This window comes from Nannobrachium achirus, assembly GCF_963921795.1.
Source record: "Nannobrachium achirus genome assembly, chromosome: 21".
NCBI classification, from domain to species: domain Eukaryota; kingdom Metazoa; phylum Chordata; class Actinopteri; order Myctophiformes; family Myctophidae; genus Nannobrachium; species Nannobrachium achirus.
This window is the reverse complement of record NC_137828.1, coordinates 23,312,256-23,332,194: the sequence shown is the minus strand read 5'-3', so window position 1 is coordinate 23,332,194 and position 19,939 is coordinate 23,312,256. Positions and strand designations below refer to the sequence as shown.

General features: G+C 40.6%; 1 protein-coding gene across 1 annotated transcript; it reads right to left on the bottom strand.

Annotated features, from left to right (window-relative positions):
* Positions 1 to 1,263: 1,263 nt before the first annotated feature.
* On the bottom strand, positions 1,264 to 12,068 carry LOC308306937 (annexin A13-like). The gene is made up of 11 exons (XM_080751993.1): positions 11,944 to 12,068; positions 10,214 to 10,289; positions 10,014 to 10,108; positions 9,347 to 9,517; positions 8,874 to 8,907; positions 7,719 to 7,798; positions 7,148 to 7,216; positions 5,546 to 5,647; positions 5,280 to 5,355; positions 3,244 to 3,356; positions 1,264 to 2,763 (listed from the first exon to the last, which is right to left on the bottom strand). The coding sequence occupies exons 1-11, from the start codon at positions 11,956 to 11,958 to the stop codon at positions 2,644 to 2,646; spliced, it is 951 nt and encodes a 316-aa protein (XP_080608119.1). The 5' UTR covers positions 11,959 to 12,068; the 3' UTR covers positions 1,264 to 2,643.
* Positions 12,069 to 19,939: the final 7,871 nt, after the last annotated feature.

Genomic DNA, 19,939 nt, shown 5'->3' with positions numbered 1-19,939 from the left:
CTGCCTTATTTGTGGTAAGAATGGCTCGTCTTTCCTCCAAAACATTCACAGCTGAGAGGAAACGCTGCCAGACTGTAATGACAACATCCATCATTTGCTATTTACCCCAAGACGCCGCCAGAGGCCGCTAGAACACCACCAATGTGACGCGCAGTGGTGGAAAAAGTAGGCTACTCACTCTGTTTTAGGCCTAGTTGAGTAAAAGTAGGCTAATAAGTATCAACACTGCAATGTATAAATACCTACTCTATTAAACGTAAACGTCCAGAAATTAAAAAAAGGGAGAGAGGGGGGGGGGGGGGGGGGGGACCCCCCAAGGACCCCCACTCCCCAGTTTGACATGTGTTAGGCTACGGACCCCCAACTATTAATTTATGGAATGCCCAACATTACTGACTGACATCATGGAACACCATATATGGGCATAAACGGGTGAAAGAGTATTTATGCTGACATCACTGATATTAAACAGTGTCGCCACCATGGTAACAGCCGCATGCTGAAACAATGCCCAAATAATGTCTGTCTGAGTCTGACATGATGAAACAAGTGACCAAAGAGATGACTGACATCACTGACTGATGTCACTACAGTGCCCAAATTTGGAGATGACATCACAGACTGGCATTGGACACGGAACACCATATATGGGCATAAAAGAGAGCCAGACAGACAGAGATAAGACATCTCCATATAATGTAAGAATAGCCAAAGTAGCCTATAAAATATGGATTAAGTGGTCAAAATGATTGTGATGCGATATTAGCCTAACTATTTTGCTGGGGACCCCCTGTAGCCACCCCAAGGACTCCTGGGGGTCCGTAGATCCCACTTTGAGAACCACTGCTCAATGGCACACTGACATCAATCAATCAATAATTAATTCATAGCTTGTCAGATCCCAATATATTTTCCAGTGGGCGGCAGTGGCTCAGGGGTAGAGTGGTCGGTAGAGCGGACCGATTGAGAACCACAAGGTTCCCAGTTCGATCCCGGACTCCCCTAGTTAGTGTCGAAGTGTCCTTGAGCAAGAAGATGCTGAACCCCTAATTGCTCCCGATGTGCTGGTTGGTGCCTTGCATGGTTTCCTCTGCCATCGGTGTATGAATGTGTGCGAATGGGTGAATGTAATGCACAATCTTTGTAAAGCGCTTTGGAATTTATTTCTCCTTCACTGTGCAGTGTAACGACAACAAAAAAAGGAGACATAGGCTTTCATACTTCATAGGATGCTTTTATTTGCATTCATCACAGTTCTTTGGCTATACGACTGAGGCAAATGTTGGTCCCAATTCTTTCATTTTAAAAAGGCCAAACAGTTGTTGCTGCTATTACTCTTAAATGGAGTTCATTTCAGTTGGCCAGCCTGTTACAAATGTTTACAATGGGGGATATTTGTAGCATGTTAAAACACAGCTGCCATATGGGGACACTCACACACAAGGGGGTGTTAGTCACAGGTACAGATCAATGTGCTAAATATATATATATTATATACTATACGTAACTGCACTTTAAATATCAGTATATGTGTATCCCTTCTAACAAATGTAAAATAATCTAAACAAAATTGCATCAGTCAATACTTTGTTAGTCTTCAAGTACAAAAATATTGTCAAGGCATATATTTTGTCTTTGCAGGACAGGATGGTAATTCTAACATTAAGTCAATAACAATAGATTTATAAGATTTATATATAGATTTGATAAGTTACAAACACAAAATACGGTCTTCTTATGGAGGTTGTGATTCATTAAAAGTTAAAAAAAACCTTCAGAACAACATTACATTTCCATCTTCATATATAATACCTAGTGGCAATCCCGTCGTAACAGACTTTCTGCTTTCTCCCTCGTGCAATAAATACTTTCAGGCTAAAAGGAGCTATTGCATTTAATGTCACATTAACAGTTAAAAATCAGTCAGTCACAGCGTTTGGAGCATGGAGGGTGGGAGATACTGACCCTGAAAAATTCATTTCTAACACCTATTTTAGCTGACAGAATTTGTCTCAAAACCATGTCCCTTTTCAAAAACCATGTCTTGGTTCAACATACAGTACATGTTATACTTTCCAGTACACGCTATACTTTCCAGCAGATCATGGCCTCTCTATACAGTAATCTTGACATACTGTACTGACATAATCCAGCAACAACATATATAAAATCAGTCAAATTATGCTACTAATTCTGAACTAGCTGATCCCACTCATATTAACTGGACCAGGAGGCTACCAAGAAAGGCAGTAAGTAGGAAAAGAAAAGAGTCAGTCACTTACTTGGCAAACAAAGGTGATTCTGGTTAATAAGTTAGCTAAAGAAGTAGTATTTTAACGCATCTTACATGATTGTGACCCACTCCTGTAAACATTCTCTACCCCATATACCTAGGAAACAAGCCCTACAGGCCTCCTACTCCTACATGACAGTATTGATGACCAGAGACTAATTGGACTTGTATCTACGGCCCCAACCCTTCCTGCTCCAACCAAACGCAAAGTTGTCAGACGGTGTGGACAGTCGGACCGAGAGTAAGTGGTGTTAGTTTGTCCAAGAGGGAAGCAGCAGCAGCACCCCTCGGTCCGATGTAGGCCTTTCTGCTGTCTCACTCTCCTCCCTGTCACCTCCTCCTCCTCCCTTTCAGTGGCAGATGGCCAAGAGGAGACGCTTGAAGTCCCCACTGCACTCGTCCCTCAGGGCGTCTTTCAGGGACACGTCGTACTTGTCCAGGTACATGTCTTTGATGGTCTCCAGATCGAACTGTTGGAGACGATAAACATGAATATGAGGTATATTTCACACATACTTTTGATGGTTGCCCGTAAATTATAACAATTAACTGGAGGAAGCCAGTGTGTCCATTGAGCCACCCTGGCTCAATGGACACAAAGACTGATTGATGTGGTGTACAGTAATAGGATGGAATTTAACTGCTCATCTTCAGTTGAGAATTTACATTTTTGTGCACAGAAATGGACACTTGTAATACCGTATCTTGGAATTTGATTGAGTGCCGGTTCCTTTGCTTCTGATATTGTTATAATTTCTTATTTTTGTGTTGTTTTGTTTTTGAATGGTTATGTGTGCTATAACGTGTGAGTAATCTGTCATGGAACGATCTGCGTGAAACTGAAAAATAAATATAAAAACATGAATATGAGTCCTGCATTATTTATCAAGCTACAGTATAGTATGCCTCATATGAAATACCTTCTGTTTCTTTACACTACATTAGCATACCTCAGAGCGGCAGACAATGATCCGGATAATTGTGTCCTCGTCAGTGCCCGCTCCGGCCATGGCATCGTGCAGACGTCTGGCAAAGTACAGCTGGGGGTTCTTGGCAACTCTCACTGTGGCAAAGAAGAAGAAGGGGCATTTGTGACATTTCCAGTGAAATTGCGTTGCGAGAGTGCAGTCTAGCCAACACTTTTTCTACGCCCATTTCATTACAACCTTTATTTAATTCTCAGAAAACACACAAAGCTGGGACCCTCTTTTCCAGTGGTGCCGAGATTACAACAACAATACAAAAACACAGCACAATATGAAAAGAAGAAATCGAAGAATAAGATAAACATGATAAGATAATTCCATTCAATTCCAACTCCAACTCTCTCTAGCATCAGGGTCTTGAGCTCCACTACAGTGTTGCTCGCTAAGATATGAGCTTCTTTGTAGGGATGTGCCGAAAGCAAAATTCTTGGCCGAAACCGAATACCGAATATTGGAAACATTTTGCCGAAAACCGAATACCGAATACCGAATAATACATATGATTTATTTTGTATTACTATTTTTTGCACCATTGCTGTACCTTTGTTGTAAAGCTACCTGATTATGGCAAAAGTCATGATTATGGCAAAACCCAACTTAAATAATAATCACCATATGGTTCCATAAAACATTTATTTCTCACTTTTGAATGCACACATAACATATTTATTTTTGTGTAGAATTTTATTTACTATTGTCTAGTACATTTGTAATAAAAGACAAATTATGTCTCAAAATATTAACATTCCATATAGTTGAATTATTGCATCATAAAGAAATATCAATGTAATTATTGTTATATATTATATATATATATATATATATATATATATATATATATATATTGAATATCCTATACATTATTCGGTAGTATTCGGTAGTATTCGGTATTCAGTATTCGGTAATATTCGGTATTTGGTATTCGGTACTATTCGGTAATAATTATTCGGCTGTAAAATCAAACCGAACCGAAACCGAATATGCGTTTTTTGGCACTATTCGGCCGAAAATATTCGGTGCCGAATATTCGGTCACATCACTACTTCTTTGCTTTCCTGGCTTTGCCCTGCGTTGGTTCCCGCAGTGTCAGTTTTGACACAGTGTAACTGCTCCATTGAATTGAAATCAACCCTTTTGTTGTATATTCTCCACCACGTCTCTTGCATTCACCAATGTCTTCACTCAGATAAAGAGTTTTGTTTTAATGCATCATCGAGCATCTATCATTTGAAAAGATGGATGCTTACAAAATGGGAGAGCGCTGGCATGATAGTAAACCCCTTTATTAATCAATTACTCACTAGTAGAACATCTTTCATTAAAATATTAGCATTTCAGGACCACAAGTGTTTACAATTATTTTGACAATAAGGCAAAGATGTCACATTAGGAGTATAGCTACAGTAGCTATACTAGCTACAGTATAAACCTCATATTAATATACTAGCTAAGCTACTGCATCTCCTATTCAAAATGACAACCTTGCATGCTTATGCAAAGGCTAAAATACTATTTAGATAGCATGTTATGTAGACTAGCCATGTTCATTTGTAGACCTTGTATCCTGTAGTGTGTATATTAGTTTCATTGTACCGATTTGTCTGTTTGTAAATATTATACTGTTTAGACTGATATACGGTTTACCTTTGATCCTAGATTACTATTTCTAAGCATTTGATGTATTCCCGTGTGTTTACATTGCTTACTATGAAGGGGAACACATCGGGTGCGGACGGCGTGCGTCAAAACAGCTGCCCCCATTATTTTCAATGAATCTAACCACACAGGTGGCGTCAGATGCGTGCTGGTGCGTGTTCACGCCTTGCCCACCGCTCCGATACGCCACTGTTCTATTTCCAGGCGTTTCCACACAGTGAAACAAGTCCGGCAGCCTGTCCGCAGCCGGTGTGTGTTCCCCTTAAATCGCTCTGGATTAAGAGCGTCTGCTAAATGCCCAAATTGTAAATTGTAATCGTAAATACTTTATAATGAATACATACCAATAGCCTTATAACATTTTTTCAGTGTCCCAGAAGTCTCGTTCTCAATGGCGTCCAGGATTTCAGTTTGAGAGAGCTGCAACAAAACAAAAACATAGTTGAAATCCAAACAATTGAAATGTACTTTTGTACTTTTACTAAAGTACATTTTTAATTACGGACTTGTACTTGTTGTAACAGAGTATTTCTACATTCTGGTATTGATACTTTTACAACTACAAAATCTGTATATTTTTTCCACCACCGATGGCTCCACACTTATTTACCTGCTCATACATCTTGAAGGTGGCTTGCAGTTGCATATAGTTCCTATTGGCCAGAATGTAGCTGAAAGTAGACTCATCTGTTCCAAAACATCCTTCTCCAGCCTACAGCAAAAATACCATCAGTTTCTGTTAAGCTTAGATTATTTAATTGGACAATGATCATGAAACGCAAAGAAAAAGTCATAAACAAATCGTTAGCCTCATAGCATAAATGCCTATGTCATATGACTATTGCCTAAGTCATCTAGTTCACTAGTTCCCAAGTCGGGACCCATTTGTGGGTCGCGGACACATTTTTATTGGTCCCTTAATTTTTGTTTCCTACATTTTCTTTTTATTATTATTTAAAAACATTTTCAAAAAACATTCCCAAAAAAGCTAAGATATTCATGAAAAAAAAGAATAAATGCCATGAGTGAACAAAATACAAATCTAAGAAATTCTATAAATTAGAAAACAAATGTCTAAGAAGTAGCGAAAATAGACTATAAGCTCACAATGCGGCGCGAAGTGGGCGCGTGGTGATTTTCCCTTAAAGTCTGAGACACTTAAAAGCCTAAAGGCTGTTCAACTATGAGAGAGAGAGATTTTCAAGCTCACTGAAACTGAAAAATGCCGCCTTTCACCTGAGAGCGGACACACACACACACACACACACACACACACAAAATCAATCAATCAATCAATCAAAAAAGCCGTAAAAGTAGGCCAAACCAATTAGTGCAAGAGCCACGGCTGGTCTGGACTCGCTAATAACTTTCCAGCTCTGCTCTCCTCCAAGTTACATTAAACTTATGGTTCTCACTCTCAGCAAATGTATGATTAAGCCTGTGCATTCTCCATGTTTCCACCTCAAAATGCTGGATTATAGTTCTTCAAATGGACCCGACAGGATCTCTCTCTCTCTCTCTCTCTCTCTCTCTCTCTGACATTAGATTTTGATCTCTGTGCCGTCGGATTTTCATATATACATCTCGGAATATCGAGATTTAGCCGCGCGAAGTGACGCGTCGTGAACTTGTAGATCTGCTCGTTTTCACTAGTTTGGGTCCCGGGAAACATCTAATTTCTCTTTGGGGTCTCGAGCTAAAAGGTTTGGGAACCACTGATCTAGTGATTCTAGTTGAATCACAAGAAAAAAAATCATTTTGCCCAAGTCATGTTTATCTGCCTTCTGCCTGTCTCTACTCTCCTACTAATACTGCTGATTCACCCTGCCTTATTGCCTATGTTCTCAGCATAATAAGGCTTGTTCCGTTAAAAAGTAGTCTGTGCCTAAGTCAAAAGATTGACTTAAGACTTAGGCAGAAAGTGATTTTAGAATGTAACAAGCATTCTGGGGACACACAGGCAATAGGTCACAATGAAGTAGCAGTGTTAGAGAGTAGAGTTACTGTATAGGTAGAAATGTAAATTTGACAAAAAAATTGCTTAGGCAATTATGCTAAGAGGCTAACGAAATGATGGAAAAATGCCATGGAAATATGGGAAACCAAAAGAGAACCTGCAGTAGATGATAAAAAAAAACATGCTATGGTTGAAAGTGGTGCTGTGTTAGGATTGCAGTATGAGAGGGTTATGTATTTTTTAAAAACATATTACCTCAAATAGAGCAGTAGCATCTGCTTCGGCCAGTTCCTCATCCACTTCCCAGCTTTCATCTCTGGTACCCTAGACACGTGAGAGACTGGATGTGACTGACTGTTCTGTTGAGGTGATGTGAGGCCCTTCTGTCTGGCTTCAGGCAACACTATCGGCCAGCCATTTGACTAATGAAAGGGACGTCTGGATTGCAGCCCGGTGTGTGTGTGTGTGTGTGTGTGTGTGTGTGTGTGTGTGTGTGTGTGTGTGTGTGTGTGTGTGTGTGTGTGTGTGTGTGTGTGTGTGTGTGTGTGTGTGTGTGTGTGTGTGTGTGTGTGTGTGTGTGTGAAGGCTTACAGTGAGCCTAGGGAGAGCAAGCAGTTTTGCCATGTCTGCCTACAGGTATTATAAGCGACTTTGGGCTTGGTATTCTGTAGAGTTGTTTAAACCAGTGGTTCTAAATGTTCACGGAAACATATTTCACTCGCAGAATCTGGCAACACTGAGAGCGAGCTTGATTTCAGTCCAAAGGCGGAATTGAGTTTAATTGCATGACAGATACCAGGAATAGAACAACGGCAAGGCCATTCACCTCTAACAGAGCCATGAGCAGGTTTCTGACATCTCCGCTCGTGTCTCCTTCGATGTCGGCCTCAAGGTCACGTTCATGCACTAAAAGTAAGACATTAAACATCATATATATTAACTCCAGGAAACTAAAGATATGTGATGTTACAGGATTTGGAAAACGTATCTAGTAAATGAATCACTATCTAAAAGTGGAGCTCCTGTCTTGTCATCAAAATACAGTAAGCTCAATAGTCTACTACACAGTAAAATCCTCAGATCCATTTTAACAGAGTGTACACATTTTCTACAATCTTGGAAGTTAAAGTCTCATATAACTGTTTTCTTTTTTTATGAATAAAATATAATCTTGTCCAATCTGTATGGTAGAACATTCTAATTGCTAATACAATATAACATACAATTGTGGTGGTTGTAGTTTGTCTCCCTGCTCTTCTATTGAGACATTTAGATGTGTCAAAAGCCATGTCTCACCTAGACACAGGATCTGACAAAATTTTTGACCTGATTCAATTCATCCCCTGAGCAAGCAGTCGTGGCTCTATTAGCTCAATGGTAAAAATGTCAGTACTTTCCCAGGAAACCGAGTTAAAATCCAGGGTAGAAGAGGAATGTTACATAGTGCAGCTTCATTAGTAAACATGGATGTTATTGCTGTGCACTGTATATTTGGCGTAGCCATACTTAAATATTGATAAAAAAAAAAAAATCCTCAAAAGTGTACTTAACTACAGTACTTGAGTAAATGTACTTTACACCACTGGTATTAGGCTACATGATATTAGTGGTTGAGAAAGCTTTTCCAAAGAAAGATATTTATCAGTACAACAAGCCGTCAACAGTGGGATGATGGTGAGTAGGAAGTCGTTGTGTCTAAACAAACGCGACGTTTACATCACATGGCTAAAATACAGGACCTTGTGTATGGGGGTGAAAAGTGAGTGACTCACTCCAGATTTCCTTCAGGAGTCACAATACAAGGAAGTGAAATCGATGACATTGTGTAATGAGCATGTGAGCATTTCAGCAACAGCCTTCAGAAGAGTTTTGTGCCAAATCAGATATTCCTCTTACAGTAAAGACTTTGAAGGAGGAATTTCCGTTAAAAGGAAAGTTTCTTCCTAAAACGCAACACATTTTCTTAATGCAATTTGCTTACCCTGAAAGTAGCACTCCTTGAACATGGCGATGTCCTGTTGTAAAAGGCACAAAAACAACTATTATTTACCGGTAATTACTAAAGCTGGAAAGCATCTACCGGTATGTCATTTATACTTTAGCTATATTGTCTCTGCCGGGTGGAAACCTTGTATGACCAAAACTGTTACTTTTCAGGATTCAAAAAAAAAAAAAAGCTAAAGTAGCAGATCGACAAGCTCCTTTGAGCTTGTGGATCTGCTAGTGTTTGTGATGCTGTAGTGTTAATTTACCAAATATGGAGATAAGAGGTTTCTGCCCAACAGCAACGATATTATATAGCAACATTTGTTTTTCAGAAACCTGGATTTAGAAGGCATTTGTAGAATCAGCCTCAGGTCTTAAATCGGTTGAAAACATATCAATTAGAATGAACTATTCAAAACATCTTCAATACATGAAAGCAGTACTAGTAAGCAGTGCCACTGTACTGACAGCGTTGGTGGCCGTGCACAGGATCTCCACCAGCACGTCTTCGTCGGTTCCTGCTCCCTTCATGGCTTTCCTAAGCTCCTTCACGGCATAGATGACAGGCGCGTCCAACATGGCCAGGATGGCCTTCTCAAAGGTCCCGGACAGCTCGCTCTTCAGCTTGTCCACCAGCTCCTGATGGACAGGCGAAGTGAGACAAGAGACAGAGGGGGAAAAGAGACAAGGACAGGCAGAAGGAGAGACAAGTGGACGAGAAAGCCAGCCAGGCACGTGAAAAGCAGACACAGAAGAGAGACCAAGAGAAAGGAAGGGGGTGGTGTTGAGTTTAAGTACTGTCATTTATTAACCACATTAACCCTGGGGCCCCTATTTTTGGGCGTGAACATTGCAAGCAGACACACAATTCTATCAAAAAATGCTAAAATAGCCTATCTACAAGTTCACAATTCATCATTGTAAGCTTCGGCTATTTTCACAATGCGACACCGTCATATGATAAAGTAAAATAAGGCTCAAGAGGTTAAACAGTACTGGTTTAAAAATTATCATTTTGGTAAAGATTAAGACATAAGGAATAGTTCCTATTCAGTGTAAGCTTACGTCGTCATACAATGGTGTCGTTCATTGAAGATCTTAGTACATAAATTAGGCATTACTGAAAGTCACTCACGTCATCATACTTGTCAAAGTAGGCCTGCTTGATTTCCTGACGTTGGTATGAACTGCGATTGGCCAGTATCTCAATGATGGCCTTCTCGTCAGTTCCTGAAAATGCAGCACAATGTATCCACAATATTATACATTTGTATTATGTCTATTGTCTATGCAGCATGCTTACAATTTACAATTTACTAACGGATCTGAACTCACCTAGTCCTTTGCAGGCTTTTTTAATAGCCTTGACGTCAGCCATGACATCAAAGTCCTCATAGGGGACAATCGTGGGCTATGATGATTAAAACAGATTGTTATTACACAACTGCAACACTTCCAAGACATTACTGAAGTATCATACACTTTGATACAGCATCCATAGATAACAACATCCGCCTATCATAGAATACAGGAACGCTGTTGACCCAAAACACGTTTGCCCGGGTCAAATTTGTCAAACCTCTGATCGGTCGCCACCAGGTATTCTTAAACGTAACCTCAGTAAACTATGCCTAAACCTAACCTTATTCCTAAATGTAACCTCAGTAAAACTATGCCTAAACTTAACCTTAACCTCAGTAAAACTATGTCTAAACAACCTAACCTTAGTCCTAAACGTAACCACAGTAAAACTATGCCTAAACGTAACCTCAGTAAACTAACCAACCTAAGCTTATTCCAAAACGTAACCTCAGTAAAACTATGCCTAAACAACCTAACCGGATTCCTAAATTTAACTTCAGTACAGCTATACCTAATCCTAACCTTAACCTCGGTAAAACTATGCTTAAACCTAAATGTATTCCCAACCTTAACCTCAGTAAAACAAATGTAAGAATGCAAGAACCGCTGGGGCTGAGCGGCCTACAAAAAAATGGGGTTGAGTGGATTTTGGGGTGAGCCGTGAGCGTTCTGGTTACCCTATAGCCTATACACAGTAAAATCTTGTTCTTTAATTCAGAGAGCGTAGTAAGCGTATATGTAACCAAATGAACCCGAGGACCCCTTGCGGGTCCATTTGTACTGATTATAAGGTTGTGTATGTGTAACAAAATGAATCAACTGTGTAGATTAGGCAGGGGGGCATGGTATTATGTAATGAAGTTGGAGCACTTGTGCACAATGGGGGAGGGGTGGATTCAGTAATAGAATGCACACACAGACTGTGGAATTCAGAGGCAGCTGTCTTAACTAAACAAAGTTGGTGCAGTGAGGCCTTGTGAATTAGCAGTCAGTGGTTCTGAAACATTTCAAGGAGGCAAGATGTGTGTGTTGTAGCCGAAGCCCCGAAGCTAAGTCGTTTTGCTGTCCTCATGGACCCCTGGGAATCCCCAGACCCCAAGTGGGGACCCCATTTTTTTAACTGAACTAAATAAAGTTGGTGTGCACTGAATATAGATGAATGGGGACAGGCCCCCCTCCCCTCATAGCACATAGGCCCATGGGAGACCCCTCCGCCCTTTCTCTCTCTCCTGATTCATTCTAGAATCTAGCCACCCACACATCTAACGGAGCAGAGCTAAGATGAATTCCGCAGAGGAGTGGCCGTGCCAGACACCGTTACTAACGTTAGTCACAGGAGCAAGTGGCACATCTAATGGATGCCGACATTTTTAAAGAGATCAAACATAGGCCTACACTACAGGCACAGCTGTAATCTCAGAATCACTGTGTAGGCTAAATACATTTTCAATAAAGTCAACACGATTTGGGGCCATTTAAAGTAAACGACCTATGTACAGTAAATCGATCATTGCTATATTTAACTGGCCAGCCATCTGATCTGCATAACCGCTCTCTACCACTATTAATAAAACGAGCGAACTGTTTTATAAATAGATGCCAGATAAGAAAGCGAGAGGAGAATGTGATCCTCTATATGTCGCCGTTACTTTACAGCAAACATGCGTTTAGAGCGTAAAACGGTGAATAAAATGTGAACCTACTTGACAGTTTCCCATTGTAGGATGTTGTGGAAGGCAGACAGACAGCAGACAGCAGAGTGTGGTTGCAGTGCACTGCAGTGGATGAGAGCCAGAAGGGAAAAGTCGCAGCTCTGGTCAATAGTCAGTCAGCAGCTCTTACGTTGGTGATGCGAGGTTACTCTTACGTCTGTTGAGGGACACAGCGTTGCCAGATCTTGCGAGAGAAATAAGCAGCCATGTAGCCTATGATGACACTGGTTCCCAAACACTGGGTCGGGCCCCATTTGTGGGTCACACATTTTTAGGGGGTCCTTTATTTTTTTGTTTCCTACATTTTGTCTTTAATTGTTAGGCTACTATTATTTCAAAACATTTCAAAAAACATTCCCCAAAAAAGCAAAATGTTTCTTGAAAAAGATTTTCAGTAATTTCTAGAACAAATAGTAAAATCTAAGAAATTCCATAAATTAGAAAACAAATGTTTAGGTAAATAGTGAAAATAAATAGCCGATGTACAAGCTTAGATCAGAGCTTGTAGAATTTTTTTTTAAACATTTTAACAGCCCAAATCTGGTAGGATCCCTTAAGTTGGTAGTGCTGATTTCAGATGGGAGTCTGTGGACAAAATTATAATTATTATTAATTGGGGGTCCTTGGAATGAAACTGTCTGAGAACCACTGGCCAAAACAGCATTCGGGAAACAAGCCCAAATACGCAATTTCAGGCTCCTTTAAGCCCCCAAAAACAGCAAATCAACAGGAAGAATGAAGCAATAAACCACAACAAGAGGCATGTGGTTACCTGGTATTTTATAACGGCTGAGGTGACCGTGAGACACAAGGCGAAGCTGAGAGTGTGTCCAACCCTCTCAGCCGTTATAAAATACAGGTAACCACATGCCTCGCGTGGCTTATTGCTTTTCTAAAACGGTTACAATATGCCAACATGACAAATCATAAACATGTGTGTACGGAGGTGAACCGGACCTCCCCACCTGGGCTTCGAAACCGGGCCTTCCATGCACGTGAAAGTCCAATATCTGCTCCAAACCAAAAGGGATATCCCTATGGAACGAGGGAGATACTAGACTTTTGAGGCTTCAAGGCTGGGGTTGTGACTCTCTCCGCCACACATGTAGGCCTACCAATTAAAACTGTTCTGTTTCACTAATAATTCACAACAAGGTCTGCAAGAAATTAAAGGGAAACCAGACAATCAGAATCAAGGAATGGAAGCCGTTTTAGAATAAGACCATTGTCCCTTATAATAAGCAGACCTGGCAACACTGACAGCAGGCCTAGTGTGTGACGTCAACACGCAGTGGAGCTGCACTTTGACCGGTGCGTGCGTGCGTACGCTCTGATCATTTACGGTAAGGGCATAATAAACAATATGCCATGGGGGCTCCAAGGGGCTCATTTGGGCCTAGTTTTAGTTTAATGTATGATTGTTGTTGAGCTCCATACTCATGCAGCAAACAAAATGGCAAAAGTAGGCTATAAGTAGTCTTTGATTGATTGATTGATTGATTGATTGATTGATTGATTGATTGATTGATTGAATAGGCCTACTTAGGCCTACATAAAATACGTCAGTACATCTTCCAACACTGATAACTACTAGGGCGGGCATGTCTTGGGCTAATTTGGGCCTATTAGAAATTTGACTTTAATTTGTTTTTAAATTGAGCTTCATAGATATTCAGCAAACAAACTGGTAAAAGTGCTGGAGGATTCAGGTTGTTATGAGTTTGTCTGAATACAAGATCTTCTAGATGAGTGCTTCACACTTCACAGATGTAATTGTAGCCTGCCCTACACTATAATCTGAGTTTGTCTTTGTTCTCCTTTTTGTTTTATAATTGCTTATGTTGCATCATAATTACTGTGTAGTCACTGGGTGGGTTACATTTTCAGCATAAATTGTTCCAAGTAGAACATGATAACCATGCAATTACATGGAATGAGGCACCCTCAAGATTATCCCAGGGCGCATTAATCAGGCTGAAAGGAAGGCTCTCATGTCATGTGTGAATTTCTTTTCTTCTTTTTGTTTAAACTCCTTTAACATTGAATGACAGACAGTACTATGCAGATAGGTTCTTCAGATATCATCAGAAGACAGTCGTAAAACACAATGCAAAATAAATGGTATTTACAATAGACAGGTCAGGGGTACACTGTCAATCAGTTGGCAAACACCCACACATAATGGTGGAAAGATAACAGATTTATCACAGTCAGCGAGAGTCTCTTTCACAAGTGTGAACTGGCCAATATGCATACAGATCCATAAAAAAAATATTGTGTAAAAGTTCATTTTCTTTCTTTATTCTAGATTTATTTTGCATGCAGTGAAATATTCAAACCCTTTTTTATATTACTTCAAAAGAAGAATTTATGATACAGAAATGTCAAACTTCTGAAAGGTTATGTTCATTTATGCACTCAGTATACTTGGTATGGATACAAATGTCTTCCTCAATGGGGTCTGGCATGAAGGTCATCTGCCTGTGGTACTGCTGAGGTTTGCTTTGGTAGAGGCTTTAAGCTCATCTGTGTGGTTGAGTCTGGTGTCTCTCATCTTCCTCTTGACAACACAACACAGATTCTCTGTGGAGTTCAGGTCAGGCTAGTTGGCTGCATGGTCATCATTTTAGGGCCAGGGCCTGCAGGGCCCAAAATATGCAAGGCCTTTTTTTTTTTTTTTTTTTCAGCCTCAGATGTTGATGGGTGTAGGCCTACGACATAGCGCAGCCAAGCATTTGATCTGAGATTGAAAGAGTTTGGGACTGTGGGACAAATTGAGAGCAAAAGTAAAATAGGAGATTACCGAGAATAGCTTTGTATAGCAGTGTGACAGACTGGCTAAGTACCAAGTTAGTAACCTCTTGAACCCATAGTGTCCCTATTCTGCATGGGGTGAACAGCCTACAATGAAAATAGATAAGGCTATTGGCTATTTTCAGCAAAGATATTTAGTGTAGAGGGGGAAAAAGTTGGGGCATAGCATAGACCCCTGGGGGACTCCAGTCATTTAAGCATATGCGATTTAAGTGGTTGATGGCATCATAAGCAGGCCTAATGTGGGCCAGCCTGATACGAGTGGTCTTCATTTCACACACAGATGAAAGAGGGGGGTCTTGGCGGAAGCCCCTGCCCTGTAGCTGGGAACCAGAGGACACAAAGAGAGCATTCATGAAGCCAGCCAGTCTCAACTTTCTCTCCATGGTGACTTAAGGACCCCCAACCCGACCATGTTTGGAGTGCCGTAGGACTCCTGTGGTTAACAACCACAATCAGAGGTTTAGGTTTCAGCTGTTTAAACGGTTTCAGCTGTTCACAACATTTCATCAATGAAAATCACTTCCAACATTTTTCAAACATATCTCAATAAATAAAATACAACTTTAATAATTGCCACGTAAAAATAGCAGATCTACAAGCTCACAAGGCTGTGCGAACCGTATATGATTCACCAGACTACAGTTGAGATGTTAGAACTGAGGGGGGTTCCCTCGTAATACAATATAACACCCAAGCTGTGGCACAAAGTATTAGTCGATACCATACCATACCATACCATACCATACCATATTTATACAAACCTTTACCAACAGCATGCTAAACATAGTGGTCATATAGGCAAGGTTACTGCAACATTTCACCGCTGTAACAAGCTCCGATCCAGATCGACACTCAAAGTTCGGGTTGAAAGTGTATTAATATTTTGCCTTATTGTAACTAGTAAGGTGGAGTTTTATTGTGTCCTGTTTTTATTCCCACTGATGTCTATATGCAGGGGCGTCACAAGGGGTAGGAAAGTGGGACTGAGTTACCAGGGCCCAAAGGTGGAGGGGCCCCAGTAACTTTAGCTATTGAAAAATAGCAGATATACAAGCTCACAGCGCGGCACCGAGTGCCGCGCTGCGAGCTTGTAGATCTGCTATTTTTGAAAAGTCGTGAAAATGTGCAAATCTTTGAATATATGTACTTTTTAAGTGAACATTTGTAACTCAAATTTTGCTTCTGGGGGGTCCCTGGAACTCAATATTTTGAGATGGGGGGGGGGGGGGGGGTCCTTCACATGAATGAGCATCACTGACATGGAAACATAGGTTTCTTGGCACACATTTTCACGATTTTTCAAAAATAGCAGCTCTACAAGCTCGCAGCGCGCTGTGAGCTTGTATATCTGCTATTTTTCAATAGTTAACATTCATGGGGGGCCCGCAGTGAATCCTTGTACCCAGGGCCCAGAATTTGGTGACGCCCCTGTCTATATGTGTGGGTGTGTCTGTGTTATTGACACCCAACTAACTTATTGTTTGTCATCGAATACAGGTGTGTGTGGGTGGTGCCAGCCTGTGCCCTTTAAAAGCAGTGAATGGAACATGGAGCGAGCCGAGCAGAGTTGGACCCATGCAGTGTGTGTGGCCTGTGTTTTATCAGAATCTAACTCCCCCCATTCAAGTGAATGGGGATGTTGTTTTCAGTTCTGCCAGCAGTTGGTGCCAGATAACCTATTTTATTATTACCTCTGCAAGTAGTAAAGATCGTAGATAGATATAAATTGCATAATATCATTACTACTATCATTAGAGCCAAATTGTCAAATAGTCGACCTACAAGCTTTTAGATCTTCCTTTTTTAGGAAGGGTGCCATGTCCAGGAGTGGCTGAAATCCTTGCGGGACACATGGAGGGTGGATAAAGTCAGTAAAAGCATGAAGACAATCTTAAAACTTGTACTGAGAAAAGCCTGCATTTGCACAATGCACTTTGTAGGCCTAAACTGTTTAAAAAAGGGAAAACTTTGTAACTTTGCTAAAGAGAAAAACGTACTGAGAAAGCTATTAATTTGTCACTAGTACTGTACTCAAAATATAAACTCTTACTGATTATCAGTTAAATTGTTATAGTTTGGATATGGCTTTGGGCGTATTATGCTGCGTGTATTATTGTAATGGATCGGTAGGTAATAGGTACAGTAATTATATCTGTGTAAGCCAGGAAAGGGTCCCATGCATATATCATGAAATGCCCTAACAGAGCCTCTCATTGTGTAACTGATTTTCTCTAGCTGTTAAAAATGTCTCTTATAGCACTGTGCATGGGAGGGCGGAGTTGAAGACTTCCATCTCACAAGTATTAGGCGTCTTATTAACAGTGTTACAAAGGCTATCAGGTCTGTATGAGCTCTAGATAGGGGCAGTTGAGAAATCCCAAACAATGTGGCAAATTAGCGTTGTCAACAGATGGGGAGGATAACTATTGAATGAAATGGTAAAAATAAGAAATTATAACTCTTCTCTAGACTCTATACTTGTTTCTGCCTGGACGAGGAATCTGTCTAAAGGGCTATTTTCAGGTATGTTAGGGAAATTAGCATACCTGTTACACACAAAGCTCCTTGTGCATCAAGAAATGTAACCAGTTAAGCTCTATAGTAGAGGACCTGGCTAAGATATGTATACATTAAGGAGGAACAACTTCTCACACTCTCAGAATGACTTATATATTTTAATGAATGTGTCAGATAATCATTTCTGGATGATAAAAGAAGTCATATCACACGTTCGCTATTGTGTTGTTTTTCGACGTGCACTGAATTGTGTTGAGGTATCTAGGCCTATAGCAGTGAGAATTGGTTGACAGCCTGTCAATAATTAACAGTCGGGGGATAACAGCCTATAAAACATGGCACAGTCACAAACAGATATTGTGCTCTCTATAATCTGAATACCTTAATAGAATTAAAACATGTATCCCAAAGTGGCTCTTATAGGGCCTATTGTAAAACTACAAACATTACAAACACATAGAAATAAATAACTCTAACCTAGGCTCTAATTTTACATTTTCAAGAGTTAAATATCTATAAGGGCTCATGTGGTTACCACTCATGTGGTTACCAACTCTCTGTTGGTATCAGTTGGACCTGGAATCCCCTCAAGGACCACTGGTGGAGAACCACTGCTCTATATGACAAAGTAGATGAATCAACAACATGCATCAAATGGGCAATAATCATGTTTATACGTGAATGATGAATTAAAGTTAATTTGAACACAATCATATATAAATAGTAAAACCAGAGGCACTGATACGTTTGCTGTAGTCTCTTAATTTTCTCCATGGCTGTATACACTGTAGACCTATATACAGTATGTTGTCGGCAGAATATGTCCAAAATACCTCTAACATACTGTAATTACTACATGTAATTTCTACGATTGCTTTTCTAGAGCACTCTATACCTGCATCTAACAGTGTTACACACATTTTTGCACTTAAAGGGACAGTTAGTCACCCCCAAAACATGGAATGTTGTCTTGAACACTACAGTTTAAACATAACTGCCAGATGAAAAGTCATGGAGAAATACAAGCATGCACGTATGCACGTGTAGCCCCCACAGTTAGTACCAGCAATCAACCAGCGACAACCCTGCTGGTCGGGCTCAGCCCTATTAGCACGACTGGTTGTGCGTTGGACTGGTGAGTGGGAGTCCCGGGTTCAATCCCCGCTTCCGCGTCTTACTACACACGCACACAGAGATGAGACCTGCTGACATACAGGAAAAGAGAGGATCAAAGATCAAATACTGTAGGTGTGTGAGATAGCTTATTAGTAGGTGTGTTGTAGCAACCACAGGAGAGCAAACACTCCATTTGACACTGCATAGATTAGACAGAAGGACGCAGAAGACACAGAAGGACTCATGGATACAGTGGAATGGAGGGTAAGTGTTTTTAATATTCTGCAGGGGTTGACACTAAGGTCTCAGAGGCACTTGCCCATCCGGCAAGTACAGGTCATGTTCTACTTGCCCGAAGGTAATGCCCACTTGCCCGAAAAGTAAATCGTTCATTATAAAATGATAGGTACGATTTTAATTACCGCTCAATTTAACACTTATTTCTTTACTTTCTGGGGCTGTGCGATAAAATGTCATACCTCAATACTTCCAAATCCAAATACCAAATACTTTAGCTATGATTGAATATGTCTATGGTTTCACACTTGTTATTTTATATTTTTAAATGTAGCACTAGCAACAGTAAAAACAGCACATTATAGGTAAATAGTGCTCTTATTTTACATTCCACAGACCAGAAGACAGCGCACTGGCCACGTTCAGGTGTTTAGACAGATACCTCGTGTTGTGTTTATAGACATTTGTGTCCCCTCTCAAATGAGCTCTTGCCCTGTCGGGCAACCTGAAAGCCAACTTCACCTGCCCTGATGTTTTATTTACCTGCCGGGGGCAGGTGGGCAAGCCTTAGTGTCAATGCCTGTTTTAATAATTTTTAATACTCTATACCAGAGGTCTTTAACAGGGGGTCCATGATCCCTAGGGGCCCTCAGAGTTACTACAGGGGGGAGACGCCAAATCTTTGTGCGACAGGAACTTATTTTACACTAACAACTTCTTTCTTGCATCAATGTTTCAAGGGGAACATTAGCCGAACATAGCAGATAGGCCTATATACAAGCTCACAGCGGCTCGTGCTGCGGCGCGTTGTGAACTTGTATATATTTTCGGCAGAGAGGTTTGGTGTAGATTGGGAAAAGGCATAGAGTGCACAGTGAAAGGTCAAGTGTACTAAGACAGAAATGTCTAAAAATACACATTAACATGATGAATCCAACACACACTGATGATGGCACTGTCAGACACGTCTATGAAGCTATCTATGCATGGAAAAGTTTAATCTGCAACACAATGTTATACAATATGTAGTGGGGGGGTCCCTGCTTCATCGCTCTCTTGCTGCTCTATACCTTGTAAGCCCTGTAGTCAGGGAATTTTAGCAGAATACCTGTCAAAGCTGATTTCTTCACCAATGTGTTCGTAAAGGTGTCTAGTAACATATCTAACAAAGATTGAAATTCAACATCCCAAGGAGAATCTTTGACAGCTAGGGTAATTCTGGGTCTCATTCACTTACTATACACTATACTATAAGGGAAAAAAATTACTCCCAAAAATATGCTTTAAGTGGGATGTGAGG